The sequence below is a fragment of the Cupressus sempervirens genome, chromosome 2 (genome assembly GCF_028749045.1).
Source record: "Cupressus sempervirens isolate cs-2001-9-10 chromosome 2, ASM2874904v1, whole genome shotgun sequence".
NCBI classification, from domain to species: domain Eukaryota; kingdom Viridiplantae; phylum Streptophyta; class Pinopsida; order Cupressales; family Cupressaceae; genus Cupressus; species Cupressus sempervirens.
The window spans coordinates 483,072,710-483,094,775 of record NC_143119.1 but is presented as its reverse complement, the minus strand read 5'-3'; the positions used below and the strand labels follow the sequence as shown (position 1 = coordinate 483,094,775).

The following is a 22,066-nucleotide window of genomic DNA, read 5'->3' as shown; positions in this document are numbered from 1 at the left end:
ACAAAGTTGAGGGTGTACTACAACTTCAATTGGATAACTCAAGATGATTTCAGGTTTTTACATTGCTTTGGATTTTATTGAATATTGTTTGAGAAATACTGTTCAATAATATTTCATGAATATCATATTCACTTTTATCAATTTGGCTAAAATGTCAAATAATACTCACTCAATTTATTTTAATATTGCAATCAGAAAAAAATAAAAAGTAAAATAAAATAAAATAAACCAGATGTCTTAGAAATTTTTTAAATGGCTATTTCAACTTGTGCCTATTGCCACATAACAAACTTTTTGAATCGTTTATATAAGTCACGTTTTTAGAATATAACGTAAAGTTACTTTTCGACAACTTAAATTTATTTATTTTTTTGTTTTTGCCACCCCATTAGCAGACAAGAAAATTTGAGGAAACAAGCTGAGGGTCCTCATTACTTTTATGCTACAGAAGAGGCCATGATAGACATTTTAGCAATGAAATGTTCCAAGCGTGTTTTGTTTTTGTTTTTTGTCAAACACATCGAGAAGTAGACAGAGATCAGTCATTATGCAATTAGTTACTTAAATTTTAAAGGAATTCTTTGACTACTTATATTAAGACCAATTGAAAAAAAATTAACTCCATAAGAATTCTCGATTCCCTACAATTTAAACTTTCACACAAGCATTGCATAGATAGTTGTTTAAAGTTTAATGCATAATTCCACGTACCTGCCCAAGTAGAATTTCATTTAATTCACTCATTGAAGGAGTTCGCTCCACAAGACGAGCCTGAAAATTTGATAAAGATCATACAACATCAGAAAAAAAGCGAATTGTCAGATGCAGCTAGCAGAGAATGCATATTAATTTAATTCTAAACATGCAGCATGCAGAATAGCCAAACATATTACACATAAAAATAAAAAGCACGGATTTTATAAACAAAAAATTATTTCTGTGACAAAATAACTCCAGGGCATGCAATGGTAGGTCCACAAAATGAATGCCATATAGAGCATAAGCAATACAATGAAAAAATATTAAAGAAACAATACATATCCAAAAATAGTTTTTATATGTTGACTAACTTGAAAAGATAGTAAGCATAAATCCTATTCTCCCTAAATGGTAGACAAGAACAAGGCCAGCTCCACCTTTCTTTGAGGTGGAATCTCCCCATACGAGGAAGGGTCAAAATGAACTATGATACAGCTGCTAAGGAGAGCTCGCTGGCCTTGTCCTACATGTGGTATCAGCATATTTAGAGAAGACATAAGAAGATGAGATAACCCTGTCTGGTTATGACTAATCATACATCAATTTGTTTTGCTAAATCAGTAGTTTGGCATTTTGTCGAAAACTTGGCAAACAAACTTGACACCACTATAATGAGCTTTGTTTCCTTTGTGTTTTGGGAAACCATTGCATTTTATGTGTGCTGGATATATCTGCCTTTTGTGACTGAAATATGTATGATGCTGAAATAACAATGATAGACATATAATGAAAATGCTGAATGCTTAAATCAGATTTCTTTTAGGATGTTAATGCTCCTTCCAGTTTAAGTTTTTGGTTTTTCAAATTGAGATATATATGCATAAAGACAAATGCTAGAATGCTGAAGCAGGCAAATAACTCAACTCAGAATTTACTATCAACACCCACTTACATATCAGTAGCATACATACAGAAAATAGTAGTAATGGTACCTGTAACATGCTGCAAAATCCTAATCACTCGTATCATCAATACTCTGGTGTAGACGCTAGGTGGAGTACAATAACCCCAACCGGTTATAACTTTAATGCCAAATTCTTCTCTAATTCAATTGTTTGATATCTTGTCAAACACTTTGCAAGCAAGCTCTAATACCACTATAATATCCCATGCAATTCTGATTTTTATTTCCAAATTGCTAACCTAAGAATTTCGTCAAACACTTTGCACGCAAGGGATATATATACATATCTACCAAACTTTAATTGATACGCTTGCAAAACTCGAAACAACCAACAACAAATGTATTTTGTATTTTTTTGAAACATATAGCATTGGTTACAAATTAGAAAATGTGCATCTACAACAATAAGACATTAGGGCAACGCCTGCTATGATTTCCAATGATATTATAATCTTTTTTGACAACATTCATATATTAATCAGATTACAACAGATTTAGAAAAACCCTACCAATGCCCTAAATATCTACTCTCAAACAATGCAAAATGTAATAGATAGAAACTTGGAATTGCTACAAAAATCTGAGTTTTACTACAACAAATCACTGTAGCGACGAGACTGTAGCAGCGTCACTATAGCAAATCACTGTAGCAGCGTCACTGTAGCAAGTTATTGTAGCAGCATTACTGTAGCGGCATTACTGTAGCAGAGTTACTAAACCAATATCCAACTTATTCCTTACTCCATAAATCTAGCCCTAGGCCACAAATTTGGTACAATGAAAAGACTAATTTTCCTTCTCCAACACCCACAACCCTTCGAAAGATATTTCACCACCTCAGTTATGTGAATCAATGGGAGTGTTCATTCCCAACAATCAATGAAGAACTGCAGAAACCCTTGGCTCCACAAGTTATCCGGAAGAGTAGAAAAAACAAATTCAATGATCAACAATGAGGCTGCCCTCCCTATTTATTCTTTTCCTCCAATAGATGGACCTCCTTCTAAAAGAAATAAAATAATATTTAATTCCTCCTTCTAGAAGATTCTTTTAGTTTATTTAACTTTAGTCACTTTTAATTAAATTAATTAAATATAAAGTCACCTTTTAATTTTAATTTATTTAATCACTTTATAAGAAATTAATTTAGTCAATTTCTCCTTATTCCTTCACTTAACCTTTGAAGAATGTAAAGGCTAAGAACTCCATTAAGAGGCTAAAAAGATGGGGGCATTGCATGGAGAGTTGCCACCAATAACCAGGTCTCAAGCAATAGGAAATTTCATGCAACAATCTAGGCTAACAGCTACAATGCAAATCCCCTAAACAGATCGCAGGACTTCCAAATTCAAACGCAACCTCCTCTTTTTCTGAACGTAGATCTCTAATTTCAAATCGTAGACCTCTAATCTTTGTATGCAGGCCTCTCACAGGTAAACATAGGCCCTAAATCAGTGCATGTAGGCCTCAAGAATTGAATGGAGGTTTGAAGTGAGACCAAACGCTGCACCAGGTGCTATTTGCAGCCTCCAAACACATAGCAATTCCCAAAACTAGATCACAGGTCTGTAGATTATAATCACAGCTACCAGATTCTTCTGAATTTAAAGGAATTCTCAGCTATGGTGATAAACAACAAAGAAGTTAGGCAATCTTAGCTATACCTCAGCAACTAAATTGCAAATTGATTGCAAATGTAATTCTCATAATTCAAAACCCTTATACTTCAGCAAGGGCACCAAACCAAACATCAAAAATTCTTCACAAGCAACAAAAGTAAATAATCAACTGGATGCTTTTCCATCAAATGAGCTTTATAACCCCCATTGGCACAAAGTTTCCCAAATGCAACTTAACATAAGAAGCTTCCTCAACACAATATTTTATAGCGCACCACATAATATAATTTACTAATTTCTTTTGGCTCCCAAAAATGACATTTTCAACCATATCACAACATTATCACACAAGGCCGCCGTTTCTTGTGCCCAAGCTTTAAAACTTTCCAACCCAATTCCAACGAGCTATGACACTACGGTAGCCAAAGTACAAAAGCAATAAAAAATAGCAACCTCAGCATATCTAGATGATAAATAATAATTCACCCATCTTGCGAAAATGACTGAAGAAGCATCTGTTTACTGCATGGGGTAAATAGATTAATGCACACAGATAATAGACAAGAACAGCGGTACTTTTATTATTCGCATATGCCAAAGAGATTACATAATGTTTATGATGATGATTACAATGATCTTGGATGGTGTACATATACTTTCCAAAGAACCTTCTCGAAGGGGCCCGTCGGCTACATAATATTTGCCGACAACATACATCCTATTGGCTACACAATATTTACCAACGACATACATCCTGTCGGCTACACAATATTTACTGACGACATCATCCCCCCCAAAAGAAAGTCATCTCTGGAGGACAATTACAAAATATCCGAGAGAGATTAACAAAACGGAATACATTAACTGACTAACTACAACAAGATGGATCTGTTTCTGTTACACCACTTTTACATTCGTCTCGTGCCTACACCAAACTGGTCTCCAAACCACGTTGTATCTGTAGCCTCTGCTAACACAATATTGTCTCCTTAATCAAGCTGACCTTGATAGCCACCCGTGCTACTCTCTGCTTCCAACTCCTAGGTACCCTGAGCCAAGTGTCACTGTACTGCCTTCAACTGGATGATCAGCTCCTTCCAAGCTCTCTATGCATCCACCAAGACAGCTTCATGTCCAACACTTACTCCAAGTGCCTCAAAGCATATCACCCCTCTCGAAAGGCTTGCTCCGGTGCTCTCTCTACCTCTGGTACACAGACACTCTATGCCTATAGCAGCTCCAGATCTCATCAATTGGTCACACTTCCCACAATTGATAACTACACTGACAGGGGGTCTAGGAGGCATCGCCCCCAACGGGGTCGAGGGGCAGCACCCCCGTCACCAACACCAAATTAACACTCTCAAACCCACACAAAAGTCCATGGAACACACCATTTTTGTCATTTCTTTCTGATTCCACACTCTTTCTGGCAACTGCTTATATTTTACTACTTGTTTCTGTCTTTTCTTTCCCTTTGGCATCATGCATTACTCATTCCGAACTGTTTCAATCTATCAATTTTTTTTTTTAAATTTAGAAAACCTACTATCCCTTTCTATCAATCAACTCTATCTTTTGCAACCCTCTAACTGATTGTATGGTAATGCTTATTCTCCCACTGACCCTGCAAGGGCCGTACAGCCACTTCTTTCACTCCTGGGCGTACGGTCCAACTTTGCTCATTCAATAGCTTAGGTCGTACGGCCGTACAGGGCTCTTATAGGCTTCTTCCTCCAATCTAGCCATATGCACTGGATGGGTGTACGATATTCTCTTTTTTCCTTAAGCCATGTGATCATGTCCGTACAGTTGTCATACGGTTCAATAACCCCCTTGCCTTTGTTGTGGTACGATCCGTACAGTGTTGCTACATCCGGTGATCTCCTGTTGACACTACGGTATGTCTTCTTTCTTGCTTTCCATACTTTCTCCCTTCCAATTTGCCCGTACAACTGTACGGTATCTTCCCAGTGTTCACTGCTCTCTGTCTTGGCCATACCTTTTCTCTGCTTCTAGTGGCCGTACGGCTCTCTGTTTGGCTGTACGGTACTTTGTGTGGGTCGTACGATGCTCTCCAAGGTTCTCCTTGAGTCCGTACGGTCCAATTCACTACCTAGTTATTACCTGTACAGTGATACTTATTACCCTCTTAAGCCGTACGGTGTGTCTTGTACAATATCTTCTCTTGTCTGGCCGTACGATGGATCACTTGTGATTTCCTGTCGTCTTTTGCCTGGTCGTATAGTGTCCTTCCTAGGTTGTACAGATTTTATTTTTCTTTACTACCTTCCTTTCTTGCTTACACTCCTGATAGGCCATACGACCCTGTTTTATGGCGACCATACTCCCTTCTACTCTCCCCCACACGTGCCTGTACGAACAAAATTCCTTTTGATGCTTGTCGGTACGATGTACTTGCTTTGCTCTCCTAAAAAGCCGTACTACTATTTTAAATGTACCGATTTTTAATTCTAGATTCTAGTTATTTCCTACCAGTTTGTTTTTTGGTTCAATATCATTTTCGAGGTTCCTGGTTTGTACTGTGGCCTCTTCATATTTTATCGGCTTATCTTCACTGAACGTATGGGCTGGTGTTTCATCCACCTGCGCTTCTCCTTCCTTTAGTTCACTATATTCCTCCAGAAACTCGTTTCTTCCTTTTTCTTCTTCAACGCCCAACATGTTGCAGCTCGAGAAGAGTTCGTAATCCTCCATCTGCCAATGGAAAAGGTTGTTCACCAAATCCAAATTATCGTCCGTCGATCCACCTTCCAATCGTAGGACTCCTTCCTCACTGGGTTCCAATCGCTGCTTTCCTTCGTCCTCTTCTTCGGAATCAGATGATACAGCTTCTTTGCCCATCATTTGTGTGTGTAAATCAATAGTGAACCGGCATCCCCTGCTTTGCATTGATAGTGTATTCTTCTTCCAATCATGCTTAACCCTTGCTTGTACAAGCCATCCTCAGCCCAAAATGGCGTCATATCCTCTTCTCTTCAGCAGGATGACGACGAAGTCAAGCAGGAATGGCTGTGTTCTGATAGTAACTGGTTGTGCCATCAAGATTCCCAACAGTTTGATCCCGTGCTGGTCTGCCATGAGTAACTGGAAGGTAGGTGGCCACAACATCAGCTGTCTCAACTTCTTCCAGGTATCTTCTGGTAGGATGTTTACCCCTAAACCTCCGTCCACAATTGTGGCTATCAAAACAATTCCCAGAATTCCCATTTCGACAACTATCGGATGCTATTTGAATGTGAGCTAACAACATTGGGTCCGCTTCACTTGCTCCACTTTCCTTCTCCGTTCCGTCCACTGTACTTGCTCCACTTTCCTACTCCCTTCTGTGTTCTGATAGTTTAGCAGCTGGAGTAATGTTTGTGAGTGTCGATCAGAGTTGAGGCATTGTGAGCAACAAATCATTTATTTTGACCGATATTTCAATTTGTAGTATCTGTCGTACGATGTTCTGTTCCGAGCAATTTCTTGCTGAGGTACCAGTAGTGTCCTTCAAGTGTGCTTTCTCCCCCTGCGTCACCTTCTCAATTTTCGCCTGTGTTTCCTCTAATCTCTTCTTTTCCTCCGTTGGGTCGGGGTACAATTTTGCTTGCTTCTGTATGATTGCCAAAACCTCCTCTTCATCCATCCCGATGGTGATCAAATTGACTCCTGACTTCGGGCACTTGGCATCTTCATGATCTCCAAGACCGCACCATCTGCATAACAACTTTGGTGTGTTTGCCATTGTACAGTCTCGGGCAAAGTGGCCCCACAAATTGCATGCTCGGCATTGAACCATCGGACGATCGTTCGCATCGTACTAAATTCGACTACGGCTCCCATTATTATTGTTGGCATTGTGGTTTTTTTTTGCCCTTGTCTATTATTTTTTGTACCCTCCAGACGTGGCACCCTCATTACTGGTGTTTCTACTCCCTCTAGACACAGAAGCCTCCTAGGTCAGGAGCACTTATTGAGGTCCTCTTGTTTTCATATTGAAGGGGCATTCTTTTGTGGAATGTCCCATGATCTGGCAGATCTCGCAGAACTAGTTCTTTGGACAGGATCCCTTCATGTGACCTTCTGTCTTACATTTTGTGCACCATAGCTCGTTCCCCTTCGTCTCTTTCTGCATGTTCTTAAATTCCTTCATCATTCAGATCATATCCTTCTGGAGAGCTCGAACCTTCTTGCTGCCCTTTTTGTCATTGCTGCTATCTTCTTCCAAAGACGCATCATCATCTGAATCGGACGAGCTACTCTTCTTCTTTTTTGTTTTCTCCTCACTTTCTAAATTCATCACTCGATTGTATGCTTCAATGTATGACGATGGCGGCACAATCTTCATCTCTTTTGCAACCCATCCGCCGGCTTACTTTCCATCTTGTTTATTAAGTCTTTTAATTTTCTGGCATATACTTGAACTGTTTCATTTTTCCCTTGCTTCATGTTGTATATCTTTGCTACGATCTCATTGTTGTCGCACAGCAGTCGAAATTCAGTAGTAAATTCCTTTTTAACGTCCACTCAATTGGTTAATTTTTGGGGATCCATATCGGCAAACCAATCAATTGCTACACCCCTTAGGGTTACCAAAAATTGTCGAACCTATTAATTTTTATTTGTTATGCCATTTGCCCTCAAAATTGTTTCGCACGTTTTACGGTGTCGGATTGGATCAATTGTTCCATCACCATCAAACTTTGGCAACTTCTCTTTTGATCCTGCCATTATTACTTGATTTTGTGTAGGGGCGCTGTTCGGCACTACAACACCGGCACTGTTCTACAATCTGACACTGACACTTTGTATTCTAACACTAACACTCTGGTCTTCGATACTAATGCTTTGTATCCCAACACCAACGCTTTGTATTTCGACACCAATGCTCAACACTCTAACACCGACGCTATTTAGGACACTCGTCTTATTCCCAACAGCTGCGTTGTTTGGTGAAGAAGGGTCTTGGTTAAGCGAACTTGTCCATTCCGGAAGTGTATCGCAAACGAAGAGTTCACTCCACCGTCGTGCTCCCTCGGCACTTCGAGCCGTGCGAGTTAATTCCCTTCCGTCTGGATTCTCTTCCCTCAGCAAATACAAGTTCAAAAATCCCTCCCTTGCTTCTTCCACCAATTCCACCCACTGTCGAGTCTCCTCCAACAATTCCTCGGTGCTTCAGTGTCCATCGACAATCTACTGAAACCTCCGTCTGCGTTCGACCTGTTGTGCCAAAATTAAATTCCCTTGTGTTGTGCGCATTTCATCCTTTTCCTTTAGCTTATTCTTATTTTTGTTCGGCTGATTCAGCATTGGTCTTCATTCCTCTACCTTTGTTCCAGGTCCATCAGGCAACGGCGCCAAATGTTTACCGTATGGGGTAAATAGATTAATGCACACAGACAATAGATAAGAATAACAGTACTCATTTTATTATTCGCATATGCCAAAGAGATTACATAATGCTTATGATGATGATTACAATGATATTGGATGGTGTACATATACTTTCCAAAGAACCTTCTCGAGGGGGCCTGTTGGCTACATAATATTTATTGACAACATATATCCTATCGGCCACACAATATTTACCAACAACAGCATCAGAATCAAAATCTAACAACATCGGAATGATCCTGATGAAGAAAGACGATGAATCAATTGGACGAGATGACTTACTATAAATAGACACTCCCTCCAAGATTCTTGGAGCCCAAAATAAAACTCGATGTTAAACTGTAGTTCCATCAGATTGATATGATCATGAGATTCATTATAAATGGTAAATCATCATTAGATATATATTCTTTGTAATGACCCTTACTATAAAGGTCACTAAAAACCCAATACGGTACTGTGGCAATCCGTCAAATAGTTTGCAAACAAGCTCTGACAAAGCTACTTACACCCAAAACTGAACCGCATCAATTCATTAAATACTTGGTGTGCAATCGTTAAAGGACCACAGAGGAAACGTTTTAGTTCATCCAAATAAAATGTGTCGAATGCAATACATTTCAAAGAGAGATCTTATTATTGTTTGCACAGATGACTTACAAGTTCTGAAATAAGTACTTATAGTTTCCTCCAATTGAATGATTATCCGATACTAGCAATGTATGAAAAATGTACGCCTATATTAACAACCAAAATTAAATTAAAGGGAGAACCTGTAACAGCGGATAGCTGGATTATGAAATGTCTGATACTGGTTGTTATATATATACTGGTGTTGGGGCAGTGATATGCAGCCTGCTGTGAACCGTCCTGAACATGCGGTGTCTCTAATTTTTCCAAGTTCAACCATTCTGCTGCGTCACCTTAACTCTGTCTCCTCTTGCCCACGTTGATGGCAGATTATGCAAAATGACTCCTTGAAGTCAACTCGCCTTGGACGCTAGACAGTAATGGCACACGGTGTCATCCAATATGGAGATCACAGGCACAAGATGAAGGACGTCTAGCTTGCACAGTCACTTAAGGCTAAGAGGGCTGATCCCACACAAATCGTAATGAAGATCCAATATATAATACCGCCCAGTCCATCAAACTTGCACACCAATCAGATAAAGTTGTCCCCCTGATATAATTCGGCAGTCCACGATGAATGTGGATTCAATTGTTGGCTTGCCGCCTGTCAGGTCTGTGCGATTTTATATAAAACCGCACCCGATTAATTCATTCTCGCCTTCCGCTTGACCTTGAGAAATGTCTGTCACCTGCGATTTTATGTATCGCGACCTATCACCTCTGCTTGCGTTGATACTGAGTCCTATATTCTGACCCGTGTCTATTCTTTGTTTCCGCTACTCCTTGCGATGCGTCTTCAATAAACTCCTCGCGTTGCGTCTTCAATAATTAATGTGGATCGACCATGATATATACTTCAAGTGTGGCAGTCTCCGTCTAGTGATGACTGGAGCTCGTCTACAATACAAAACCTTCAATCCTGCGATATCTTTCCTTGACAAGTTGATCAAAATCGGATTCTTGTCTTTAAACTCTCTTCCCGGCTTCTCTTCGAATTTCCTCTCAATACTGCAATAATTTGTCTAAATGACAATTAATTCTGTTCTAGCTAACCTTCCAATAATCAATGGTCCTCAGATTTGGCCTTAGGCCACATATTCTGCTCCTGATGAAATGACTGTAACGTCACCTCCAATCTGCAATAATTCAGATGATATTTCACACCCTCAAAATTGCGTACCAATTGAGAGTTTTCGTTCTCAATGGCCAGTTGTGACAATTGCAGAAACCCTAGGTTCCACAATGCACATGTGATTGAATCACAATCTGATAACAAGAGAGAGATAAACAACTGCTTGATTAGAATGGAGCCCCGGGGTGCCTATTTATTCTTTTCTCTCCATTTTCTCCAGAAGCTTCTAGAACATTATTTTATTTTATCTATTAAGTGACTTTATAAAATTTTTTTTTTATAATCCAAGTCACCTTATTAAATTAATTAAATATAAAGTTACCTTTTAATATTCATTTATTTGATAACTTTATAAATAATTAACTTAATATCACTTATTTATTTAAGTTAAAATAATTAATTAGTCGTCCTCATAAAATATTCATTATTTTGGACAACCAAATTAATTAAATTAATTAAATCAGACTGCCTCCGAAAAATGGGGACATGACAGTCCGCCCTTCCTGAAATTGCTTGTCCCCAAGCAATGACTAGACCTTAAACCAATCAGTCTGCCTGGATCCCAAATGTAAATCTGTGTATCATCCCAATCCTCACCATACTCCCGTGGAGAAATCATCAATATCAACAGCTGAGTAATTGTACTCAATACCCAAACAACTGACAACTCTGATGAAATCATCTGAAGACTAACTGTAGGTGTCGATAGAAGAAACCATTCTGCAGAACTTAAGCCAACTGAAACATCAACTCTATCAAAACTCAAGTCTCTGTCTAATTGACACTTGCACCCAACTGCGCTGTGGATATGACAACAGCCATAGGTACCTGAGTCACTGCCATTAAATCCAATCTCTGATAAACTGTTCCGGATGTGTCGATATTGCAGGGTATGTGACTTGCAACTTCCAATTCTATTTTCAAAAGATGGTGCCAATCCATCCCGTAATGGATGGTAAGAAACTGGAGCTGATCTATACCTGCGTGAAATCAAATCTTCCATCTCTAGGTCAAAAAAAAAATGATGAGCGTACCCCACCGTATAATGCCGGTAAGAACCTCCAAATTCTGCTACTGGCTCACCATCCCTGAACTGGAAATCAACGGATGGCTCCAGTCTTTGACTCTGAGTGACTGTAGGCCGATTGGGTCCCTGTGCACTTCGCTCAACAAACCCCACCTCAAGGTCCCTGTGAGGTAGCATAGTAGAGAGGACCACTATAATCTTCTCAACCAATCTATGAATAACACTAGTATCTTGGATGAGAACACCTTCTGTCACTTTATGTGAGTCCAAACGAACATGTGCACTATCCAGCAAATACTCCATGAACGGTTCAGTGCAGTAAAATTTATACGAGGAAGCATCAACATACTCCCCTGCACACCACAACTGATCCTCCTGTAAAGGTGGCACAACCAACTGTACCACACTGTCGTCTGTCTGAGAAGAACCAATCTGGAGACTCGACCCCACTAGCATCTCGAACTCATTAGGCTCAACTACTTCCAAATCCTGAACATGTGTGTCAGTCCCAACAACATGCTCCTCAGTAGCAACTGCAGGAGTGTACTCATCACCAACCTCCCCAATAGACAGATGAACTGGGTCTAGTGCTGGTTTTGATCGTAAATGCTCCAACTCCACGGTCACCTCCCTTAACTGAAACTGCAACTCCTGTAGATCTTGCTGTGTGTCCTCTAAAGCCTCAATAGTCACTATGAGCTCTTGGGAAAGCTCACTCACCTCCTCTTCACGATCCAAGAGTGCCTCATAGGCTGTACTCCCCCACTCAACCAGGTGATTACGGTCAGCTACCAATCGTAAGTAATCCTGCTTCAAAATCCGGACAGCTTCATGCAAGGCATGAATCTCTGCCAAAGAAAAGTAACCACCGCTGGACTCATCTGTCATAGAAGTACCCCAACCAGTAACGGCCAACAATTGACGAGCAGTATCAAAATGCTCACAAGCGATAGCAATGTCTCGCTCACTGACTTTCAACTGGCTAGACACATGATGGCACTGGCTAGACTATCTTCTATAAACCTCCTTTAACGCATTGTCTAGAGGAGTATCTTCAAAGTTACTGGTCTCTGGAATATTACCATCCATATCTCGCGAATCATCTCCAAAACTCATATCAACATCCAGAGTGTCAAAAACTGTAGTACTGCTGTCTAACTCCTTTGTACCCAAAGAAATTGTCAAGGAAGCTAAATCTTCAAAACTGTTCACTGCATCCTCCTGGATGTCATCAAGGCCAATATGATCCTGGGACTCTTCTGTGCACATTGTCAAATATGAAAAATCTTCAACACCGTCCAGCAAGAATGGTCGACTGGATATATGAACCAAGCCCAACACTGGTGTATAAAAACTAATACCAACATCGGATAAGTTGCTGGCACAAGGAAAGACAACACCGTGTATTCTGCTAATCAAGTCCATGATAGCACTCAAACAATCATTGCTACCATAAAGTGCTAAAGATCTCCAATCAATTGAATCCCAAATGTTGTTGAAACATTCTTGAGTCCATATTTGTAAACAAGAATCAGCTGGTAACTCAAGCAAACTCCTTACCTGAGTAATGTGACCAATACCAACTAACTCCACATATCTGTTTGACATTGTCCTTGTATCCTGGTTGTGAATGCCAGATGAACTTGCAACATTATCAGCGACCACATAAGTTCCGCCTACTGTAGAAAGCTGAGTGTCAGGCGAGCAAGATGAAACTAAGCCCAGCTCCATGCCATGCTCATTCCCATGTCTCTCCCAGTCCTGTAATGCCAATGGAGCATTCACCAAAGTTGCTCGAGTGTCCTCAAGCTCGCGAGTGAGCCTGTCAACTTCCTCCTTCCTCCTCAAGGCATCTGAATAGTCTCTGACAAGTCTAAGAAGATGGTCACGATCTGATAGAAGATGTAAATAACTCAACTTCATCGTTCCCATTCCTTCTCTAATCGCCTGTAAGTCAACACAAGAGGACTTTTCCTGAACTCCCTTATGTCTTCTCTGTAACTGAATCATCTGGATGTGATCCTCTATCATATCTCGCATCCTGTCATGATGAGATAATGAAGCCACAATACTATCTTCGCTTACCTTCAGTTGGCTGGACAAATCATGTGAACTACTACCAGCTTCTACCTCACGTGATGAAGTATCTAGCTGTGCCTGGTACTCTCTGTCAGCAAAATCATAAATGCTCAATGTCTGCTCATTTCCACCAAGTATCTCGCCATCAACATCCTCATCATCATCTGAACCCTCTGCTCTATAGTCATTGCCTGTTGGAACCATACCATCCTGAGTACCTGAGACATCACCCTTTGGCACCTTGTATACAACTGTACCAAGTTGACAGTTACTATCCATCAGCGTAATATCCTTCACCACTTCTTCCTGTGGCTGAACTGAAACCTCTGACTGATTGTACACTTGTTTCTTGAACTCCTCATTAAGGTTCCTGGTAACATCCCTCACTGAATCAATCAGTGCTTTGCCACATAGAAAACCAGTCGACTTATCGACCTTAATTGGGTCGGACAGCCTATCATTTATACGGTGGTGCTTAACTAGCAGTTCAAACATGTTATGCCTTATTTTCCTGAGTTCATCCTGAATGTCTGAATAGCCCTCCTTTCCACAATTCCGACTCTGGATACTGTGTCTATCAATTGTCCAAGATTGTGTCCTCGGAGACTTTGTACTGTACCTGTCCATTCTGGATAAAGTAGAGTGCTGATCACTCATGTAAGTCGGTTCTCACCCCACAGGATGGCAAGAAAACCGCTCGGATACCACTGTAATGACCCTTACTATAAAGGTCACTAAAAACCCAATACGGTACTGTGGCAATCCCTCAAATAGTTTGCAAACAAGCTCTGACAAAGCTACTAACTTACACCCAAAACTGAACCGCATCAATTCGTTAAATACTTGGTGTGCAATCGTTAAAGGAGCACAGAGCAAACGTTTTAGTTCATCCAAATAAAATGTGTCGAATGCAATACATTTCAAAGAGAGATCTTATTATTGTTTGCACAGATGACTTACAAGTTCTAAAATAAGTACTTCTAGTTTCCTCCAATTGAATGATTATCCGATACTAGCAATGTATGAAAAATGGACGCCTATATTAACAACCAAAATTAAATTAAAGGGAGAACCTGTAACAGCGGATAGCCGGATTATGAAATGTCTGATACTAGCTGTTATATATATACCGGTGCTGGGGCAGTGATATGCAGTTTGCTGTGAACCGTCCTGAACATGCGGTGTCTCTCATTTTTCCAAGTTCGACCATTCCGCTGCGTCACCTTAACTCTGTCTCCTCTTGCCCACGTTGATGGCAGATTATGCAAAATGACTCCTTGAAGTCAACTCGCCTTGGACGCTAGACAGTAATGGCACACGGTGTCATCCAATATGGAGATCACAGGCACAAGATGAAGGACGTCTAGCTTGCACAGTCACTTAAGGCTAAGAGAGCTGATCCCACACAAATCGTAATGAAGATCCAATATATAATACCGCCCAGTCCATCAAACTTGCACACCAATCAGATAAAGTTGTCCCCCTGATATAATTCGGCAGTCCACGATGAATGTGGATTCAATTGTTGGCTTGCCGCCTGTCAGGTCTGTGCGATTTTATATAAAACAGCACCCGATTAATTCATTCTCGCCTTCAGCTTGACCTTGAGAAATGTCTGTCACCTGCGATTTTATGTATCGCGACCTATCACCTCTGCTTGCGTTGATACTGAGTCCTATATTCTGACCCGTGTCTATTCTTTGTTTCCGCTACTCCTTGCGATGCGTCTTCAATAAACTCCTCGCGTTGCGTCTTCAATAATTAATGTGGATCGACCATGATATATACTTCAAGTGTGGCAGTCTCCGTCTAGTGATGACTGGAGCTCGTCTACAATACAAAACCTTCAATCCTGCGATATCTTTCCTTGACAAGTTGATCAAAATCGGATTCTTGTCTTTAAACTCTCTTCCCGGCTTCTCTTCGAATTTCCTCTCAATACTGCAATAATTTGTCTAAATGACAATTAATTCTGTTCTAGCTAACCTTCCAATAATCAATGGTCCTCAGATTTGGCCTTAGGCCACATATTCTGCTCCTGATGAAATGACTGTAACGTCACCTCCAATCTGCAATAATTCAGATGATATTTCACACCCTCAAAATTGCGTACCAATTGAGAGTTTTCGTTCTCAATGGCCAGTTGTGACAATTGCAGAAACCCTAGGTTCCACAATGCACATGTGATTGAATCACAATCTGATAACAAGAGAGAGATAAACAACTGCTTGATTAGAATGGAGCCCCGGGGTGCCTATTTATTCTTTTCTCTCCATTTTCTCCAGAAGCTTCTAGAACATTATTTTATTTTATCTATTAAGTGACTTTATAAAATATTTTTTTTATAATCCAAGTCACCTTATTAAATTAATTAAATATAAAGTTACCTTTTAATATTCATTTATTTGATAACTTTATAAATAATTAACTTAATATCACTTATTTATTTAAGTTAAAATAATTAATTAGTCGTCCTCATAAAATATTCATTATTTTGGACAACCAAATTAATTAAATTAATTAAATCAGACTGCCTCCGAAAAATGGGGACATGACATTCTTTATACATACATATTATTATATATAATATATATATTACACATTATATTATATATATATATATATGGTTAGTTATATTAAATATACTAATCAATGATGATTAACTATAGAGACATGTTTCTTCATAAGACATGTCTCCTCTTTCTCATATTTATATGAGAAGAAAATCTGCAATTGGAACACATCAATAAAATTGAAAATGTTACTACATTTGCAGAAACGATCCTAGAAAATCAACATGGTATCAGAGCCAAACTACGAATGTAAGGAAACAACTTGATTTACAAGGAGGCATGACAAGCAATGACAAGGTAGCAATATGGTAAGAAATATGAATCATATGCCGTTAGTTCGAGATATGATATTTGGAGCTTTCTATGCAGTGATTAAAGGCCGGATAATTTAAGATTGTATGCTGACTAACATCAGATAATTGTATGTCGTCGATAAGTCTTGAAGGCTGAGTTCACATCTAGCAGTGATATTAATATTTGTTAGTCATTGAAGGTAGTGTGTATATTAGTGACTGAAGAATATCCAGTCAACAGTGAATATCGGTGGCTATGAGCAGTCAACAGGTAACAGCGACATATATACAGTTGATATATTTTTCAACCTTGATAAAGTTTTCTGCAATTATAATACCCAGTCAACATATGAAAAGTCAATTTGGCATTCGAAAAAATTAGATTACAATGTTAGAACCTGTGCATGGTGACAAAAAGAATAATAAATTTTTAGTATTATTATAAAATCAAATCAAGCAGCAACATAATTAGAAAGGTTCAAACTTCAAATAACACAATGATTTATGAAGCAATGTCTTATACAGTAATTAAAGAATTATTAATGAAAGGGTGCACTCATTTATTGAAAAGTTATGTCTCTCATGTGCATAAATATAAAAGAAGTATATGTCATTTGCAAAGAATAGAGTGGAACACATATTGAAAGTGAATGGAAAGAAGGAAATCTTCAGCAGCAGTAGCAATAAAATATCAAAAATAGCAATCGCATCATGCCGTGAATGTAAAAATCAATATGGAGAATTGACACTAGATTTGATATAATTCAAATAGTTGGTGGAAGACATTAAAAATAAATACAAACTCTTCATTGTCATGAGTTTTCGATGGATACAATCAGGCGCTGAATATACAAACTCTTTGGTGCTATTAGTGCTAGTTATACTTGTCGTTCAATGCTACAAAGATGAGCCAAACCATTTCCTGAGGGTAGATTGCTGTATGGAAGCATATTCCTGAGTTGTGCATGACTTATAGTTGCAAGATGCCCAAATATTATGGCTAAAGCGTTAAATAGATTTAGACAGTTCATGTCTGGAGAATGCTATTGTAGCTTTGAACATACATATTTGGAAGATGTTCACACAGGTAAAAGCATGCATTTGGTGATTCTGAATCAAGGAAAACAATAAAATGACCACCGTGCCAAGCAAGGAATAACAAAGGATATGCATACGAGAATAGACCAATCCAACAGAAAAGATATCTTCACATTAAACCCACATATAAGTGGAGGTGTTGGACGGACAAATGCATCATACACAAAGATTACCTATGCAGGGGATATGTAATAGCGTTTGCACTATAACCATACAAAGATTGGCACTGCTCATGTAGAGAAGAGATGAGATAAGGATGAGGCATCAAATACGAATGAAAAGAAAACCTAGCATTGATCATATTAAGCGCACATATAATCATATCGCAGATGATTAGCAACAAAAGAATAATATCCAACAAATGGCAATAGAGAGTCCCAGCTATGGTGGATATAGTCTACAATTGAACAAGTTTCGTATATGGAAAATCAATATCAAGATAAAAATGATAGGAATAAGAAAACTAATCTGTATTCATTTAGAAATATAATCAATATATATTCATTGACACTTATATAAATATATGAGTGACCTCATATTATAGATGGTGGTAAGAAGAGAGAATTCAATCTAAGTGTTTTTAAATGTCCCGAGCCAAACACACCAATCCTACGTACTAAAGGTATATGTAAAGTAAGTTATTTCGTTAAGTTTTTCCTTTACATAGACATGTAATATGTTATTAAATATAATGGTTATATTAAGTTATAAAGAATGGTATTTAATATTTTGATAATATTAATATTAGAAATTTAAATTATTTCACGAATGATATTTGATATTTTATTAAATATATAGTATTAGTTGACTTGAAGTACGATTGGTAGTAATATATATGTATATATATATTCAATGAATTTAAATGAATAAGGAAGTCATATAAAGGGCATTTTCTTTGACTATATGAGATAAATATTCTATTTTGAGTATAATTTTCAAGTATTGAATTCTTAATATAATAAATTTGTTATTTTTACATTTGTATAAAAGTTATACCTTGATCTTTTCCTCCGAGAATGTTCTTGCAAGGAGAGGGAGATTAAGAGATAGAGGGAGTAAACCAATGTTGTGATGGAAACTTCAGTGATCAATAAAATTGTAACAGTCAAGAGGACTGGAATTCATGCAATAGGCTTACCCCTTGAGTACATCATAAGAAAGTTATGACTTTAATTAAACTATCAACAAGTCTCTCTTTGATAAATGAAACTGGACAGACGAGTTGTAGAGTCATTCAAGTGGCACAATCATGCTCAATCAAGATATTGGCGTATTGTGGAAGAGTTTGTGTTTGCTTCTACTATTAAGCTAAATAAATGTTCATATTTTCATTGGATAAAAAGAGAAAGTTCACTTAGACAGAAGTTATCATATTTGATACAAAACAATATAAGAATGAGTGGGAATTTTACATTGTGGGGGGAATAATATTCAATGTGTCATTCTCACCTAAACCTTCATTAGAAGAGATGTTCTATTCCCAAGTATTCTAAGAAGACAATTTTTGAATCTTCATGTGTAGACATACTACAGATATTGTGCAAACTCAATCTTATGAAGTAGCTCCAAAGAAGTCATGATCTAGAATTCATTAGTCTTATGAGGATCAAATTGAATAATGTAAGGACCTTGAAGCAAATATCAATGATGATCGAGGTTTTGAGTATTCTTCTTTATTAAGAGGGAGTCTGACACTTCTTCTAGGCAACGTTGGAGCTTGGATTATTTATAATTAGAGGAAGTCTGGAAATACATGGGTGTGACTTTGTGTTTTTGATGGACCTACCTCCATGTACATAATGAGGAAGTATTGACTTATCACTTGAAGGTTGAAAAGATTAAAATATTCAAAGGGAGTTCAAAAGTTTTTATGAGTAGCAAAATGATTTTAATGGGCCTAAACCTTGTGAACATCATAAGAAAATGAAAAGATCCTTTAACTTGCATGATCATACTCTAGATACTAAGTATGTAAAATTGTTCGATGATATAAGAGTTGGAATTTCACATTGTGGAGGGTAATTATAATAAACAATGTTTGAATTCCCACTTGAAACCTTCTTTAGAGAGGAGAGTTAATGATTTGATGTTTATGGATTGTCATAGAAAGATAAGTAATTCTTACTCTTGAGTATTACAGTTACCTACTTACTGAAGTCTCTCTCTTCTTGGTTATAAACTTATACATACTATAAGAGTTAATTGCATTGATCCTTTCCTTTATATCTAAAGATGTTCTTGCAGAAAAAGAAAGTTGGTACATTTGCTACCAAGATTATTATGCAGGCTTTGGAAGTGAACATTTCTTTATTCAAAGGGAGTAGACCATATCACTTCAAAGGTAAACTTGATATAATTAATGTTTATTGTTCTTATGCACTTATTGACTAACATCATATGGTTGATGACTATATGCATACAGTGATAAATCTACTCTTGTAGAAAATGCTCTATGACTTAATGTCATGTGACCTTGTGATATTGGTGCACTTATCACAAGGATGAGTTAAATTTACCAAGCCTCTTGCAAAGTTGGAATTGTGTACTTCAGAGGTAAAATTGATATGACCTTGTTGTAAATGCATTTATTAAACTATATATTCATGAATATAAATAAAAAAAATTCTTCTTGCAAGCTTGTATTGTGAAAAGTGACAACTTTTCTTGTGAAAGGTGACGACCTTTTTTGTGTTTTGATCCTATTATAAAGTGACGACTTTATTTTAGTTGATCTGTCTTCAAACAATGGTTGAATTTGGTGTTATCTTTGTTCTTTGGGCCAGATTTTGCCGGACACATTGATAACCTTCATGGGTCTTCTGGGCAATAGCCGGACACCATGAAAACCCATTGTTTTGAAAGTTCGGATTATCTTTGTTCTTTGGGCCAGATTTTGCCGAACACATTAACAATCTTCATGGGTCTTTTGGGTGATAGCCGGACACCATGAAAATCCATTATGTTTTATTTCTTCTTTCTCTCTCTTATTTTAAAACATAATGACTACACCTTATTGTGTAAGTTAAACTTGTTTCAATTTCCTTTGCTAAAGGAGTGTTGAGGATTCTAGCCTCAGTGTATTGAAGTAAATTCAATATCTTAATTTACATATGTGTGTTAATGAATTCATATTGATATGCCATTCTAGGGATATCATAGTGAGATGATATCTCCTTATACTCAAGAACATAGTATGTTCTATATCAATCCTTCCTAACTAAGAGGGAGTGTTAAACTGTAGTTCCATCAGATTGATATGATCATGAGATTCATTATAAATGGTAAATCATCATTAGATATATATTCTTTATACATACATATTATTATATATATAATATATATATTACACATTTTATTATATATATAATAATATATATACATATATATATATATGGTTAGTTATATTAAATATACTAACCATATATATATATATATATATGGTTAGTTATATTAAATATACTAACCAATGATGATTAACTATAGAGACATGTCTCTTCATGAGACATGTCTCCTCTTTCTCATATTTATATAAGAAAATCTGCAATTGGAACACATCAATAAAATTGAAAATGTTACTACATTTGCATAAACAATCCTAGAAAATCAACACCTAAGAGCATCACCCAACTCCTCTAACTCAAGTGAGCTCATCGGAACCAACTATTGACTTACTATAAATAGTAAGTTTCTCAAAATTGAGCCAATACTCACCATAGGTTGTTGGAAAGCCTATAAGCCCACAACTGAGACCCTCAAATCTCACTGTCATCTCATGAGGGTCACAATGATGAACTAACCAAGCCAACTACAACAACCTGCTAAAAATGGGGACATTGCAGAAGAGCACTTCTCCTTTACTAAAAGCTCAAAACTTTCACAACTACCCTAGCAATCTAGCAAAGCGAAGACTTTTCTCTCAAGCTTCTGTGCAGCCTTAAGATCAAGAAAGGATAACCTTCCACTAAATCGTAGCAAGTGAAATCAAGTGATGGAAAACAAATGTGATAATACTATGTATTGCTGGTTATGCAAACCCATAGCCAGCTAGATGTCATCTGCATCAAGAGTAACAAGAAGGTTGCTTGTCCCCTCCAAAGAGATAGGTCAATCTGATTTCTAAGAATGAGTGCAAGTTCAAAATATTCACAGTTGTACAGATGATCACCAGCTTAGATAGCCCATTAGAAATGATTGTGAATCTAATACATAACTAGTAATCACATTTATCTAAAAGACGCAAAGAGATATTAGTTTTCAAGATGGATGTAATTAAAATATCTATGGTACCTTAAATGCATCATCTATCTATCTTTATATGTTCGAGTTAATTCAAGATCTTCATACATCATCTATTTAACAGTAGGGAGTACATGGAAAAAAAAATTAAAGAAAGGAATCATGAATATTATTACGAAATTCAAAATTATGAAATTATCAAAAATTTAAATGATCAAAAAAAAATTAACATGTAAAAGTTATCTGTTTTCAAGTGGCTGAAAATCCATTCATCTGCTTATTTTTAAAAAATTATTATTTTTTTAGAAAGATGAAA

General features: G+C 37.5%; 1 protein-coding gene across 5 annotated transcripts in view; it reads right to left on the bottom strand.

The window, feature by feature from the left end:
- Nucleotides 1–22,066, bottom strand: part of LOC149573129 (DENN (AEX-3) domain-containing protein) — a 325,899-nt gene that overhangs the window by 206,494 nt on the left and 97,339 nt on the right. For all 5 annotated transcript variants that reach the window (XR_016360042.1, XM_089814310.1, XM_089814312.1 and 2 more), the window contains one exon: nucleotides 712–771. Coding sequence is in view for 4 of the 5 variants with exons in the window: in XM_089814310.1 (XP_089670436.1) it covers nucleotides 712–771 (60 nt within the window). In the remaining variant the exon portion in view is untranslated. The remainder of the gene's footprint in view (nucleotides 1–711; nucleotides 772–22,066) is intronic.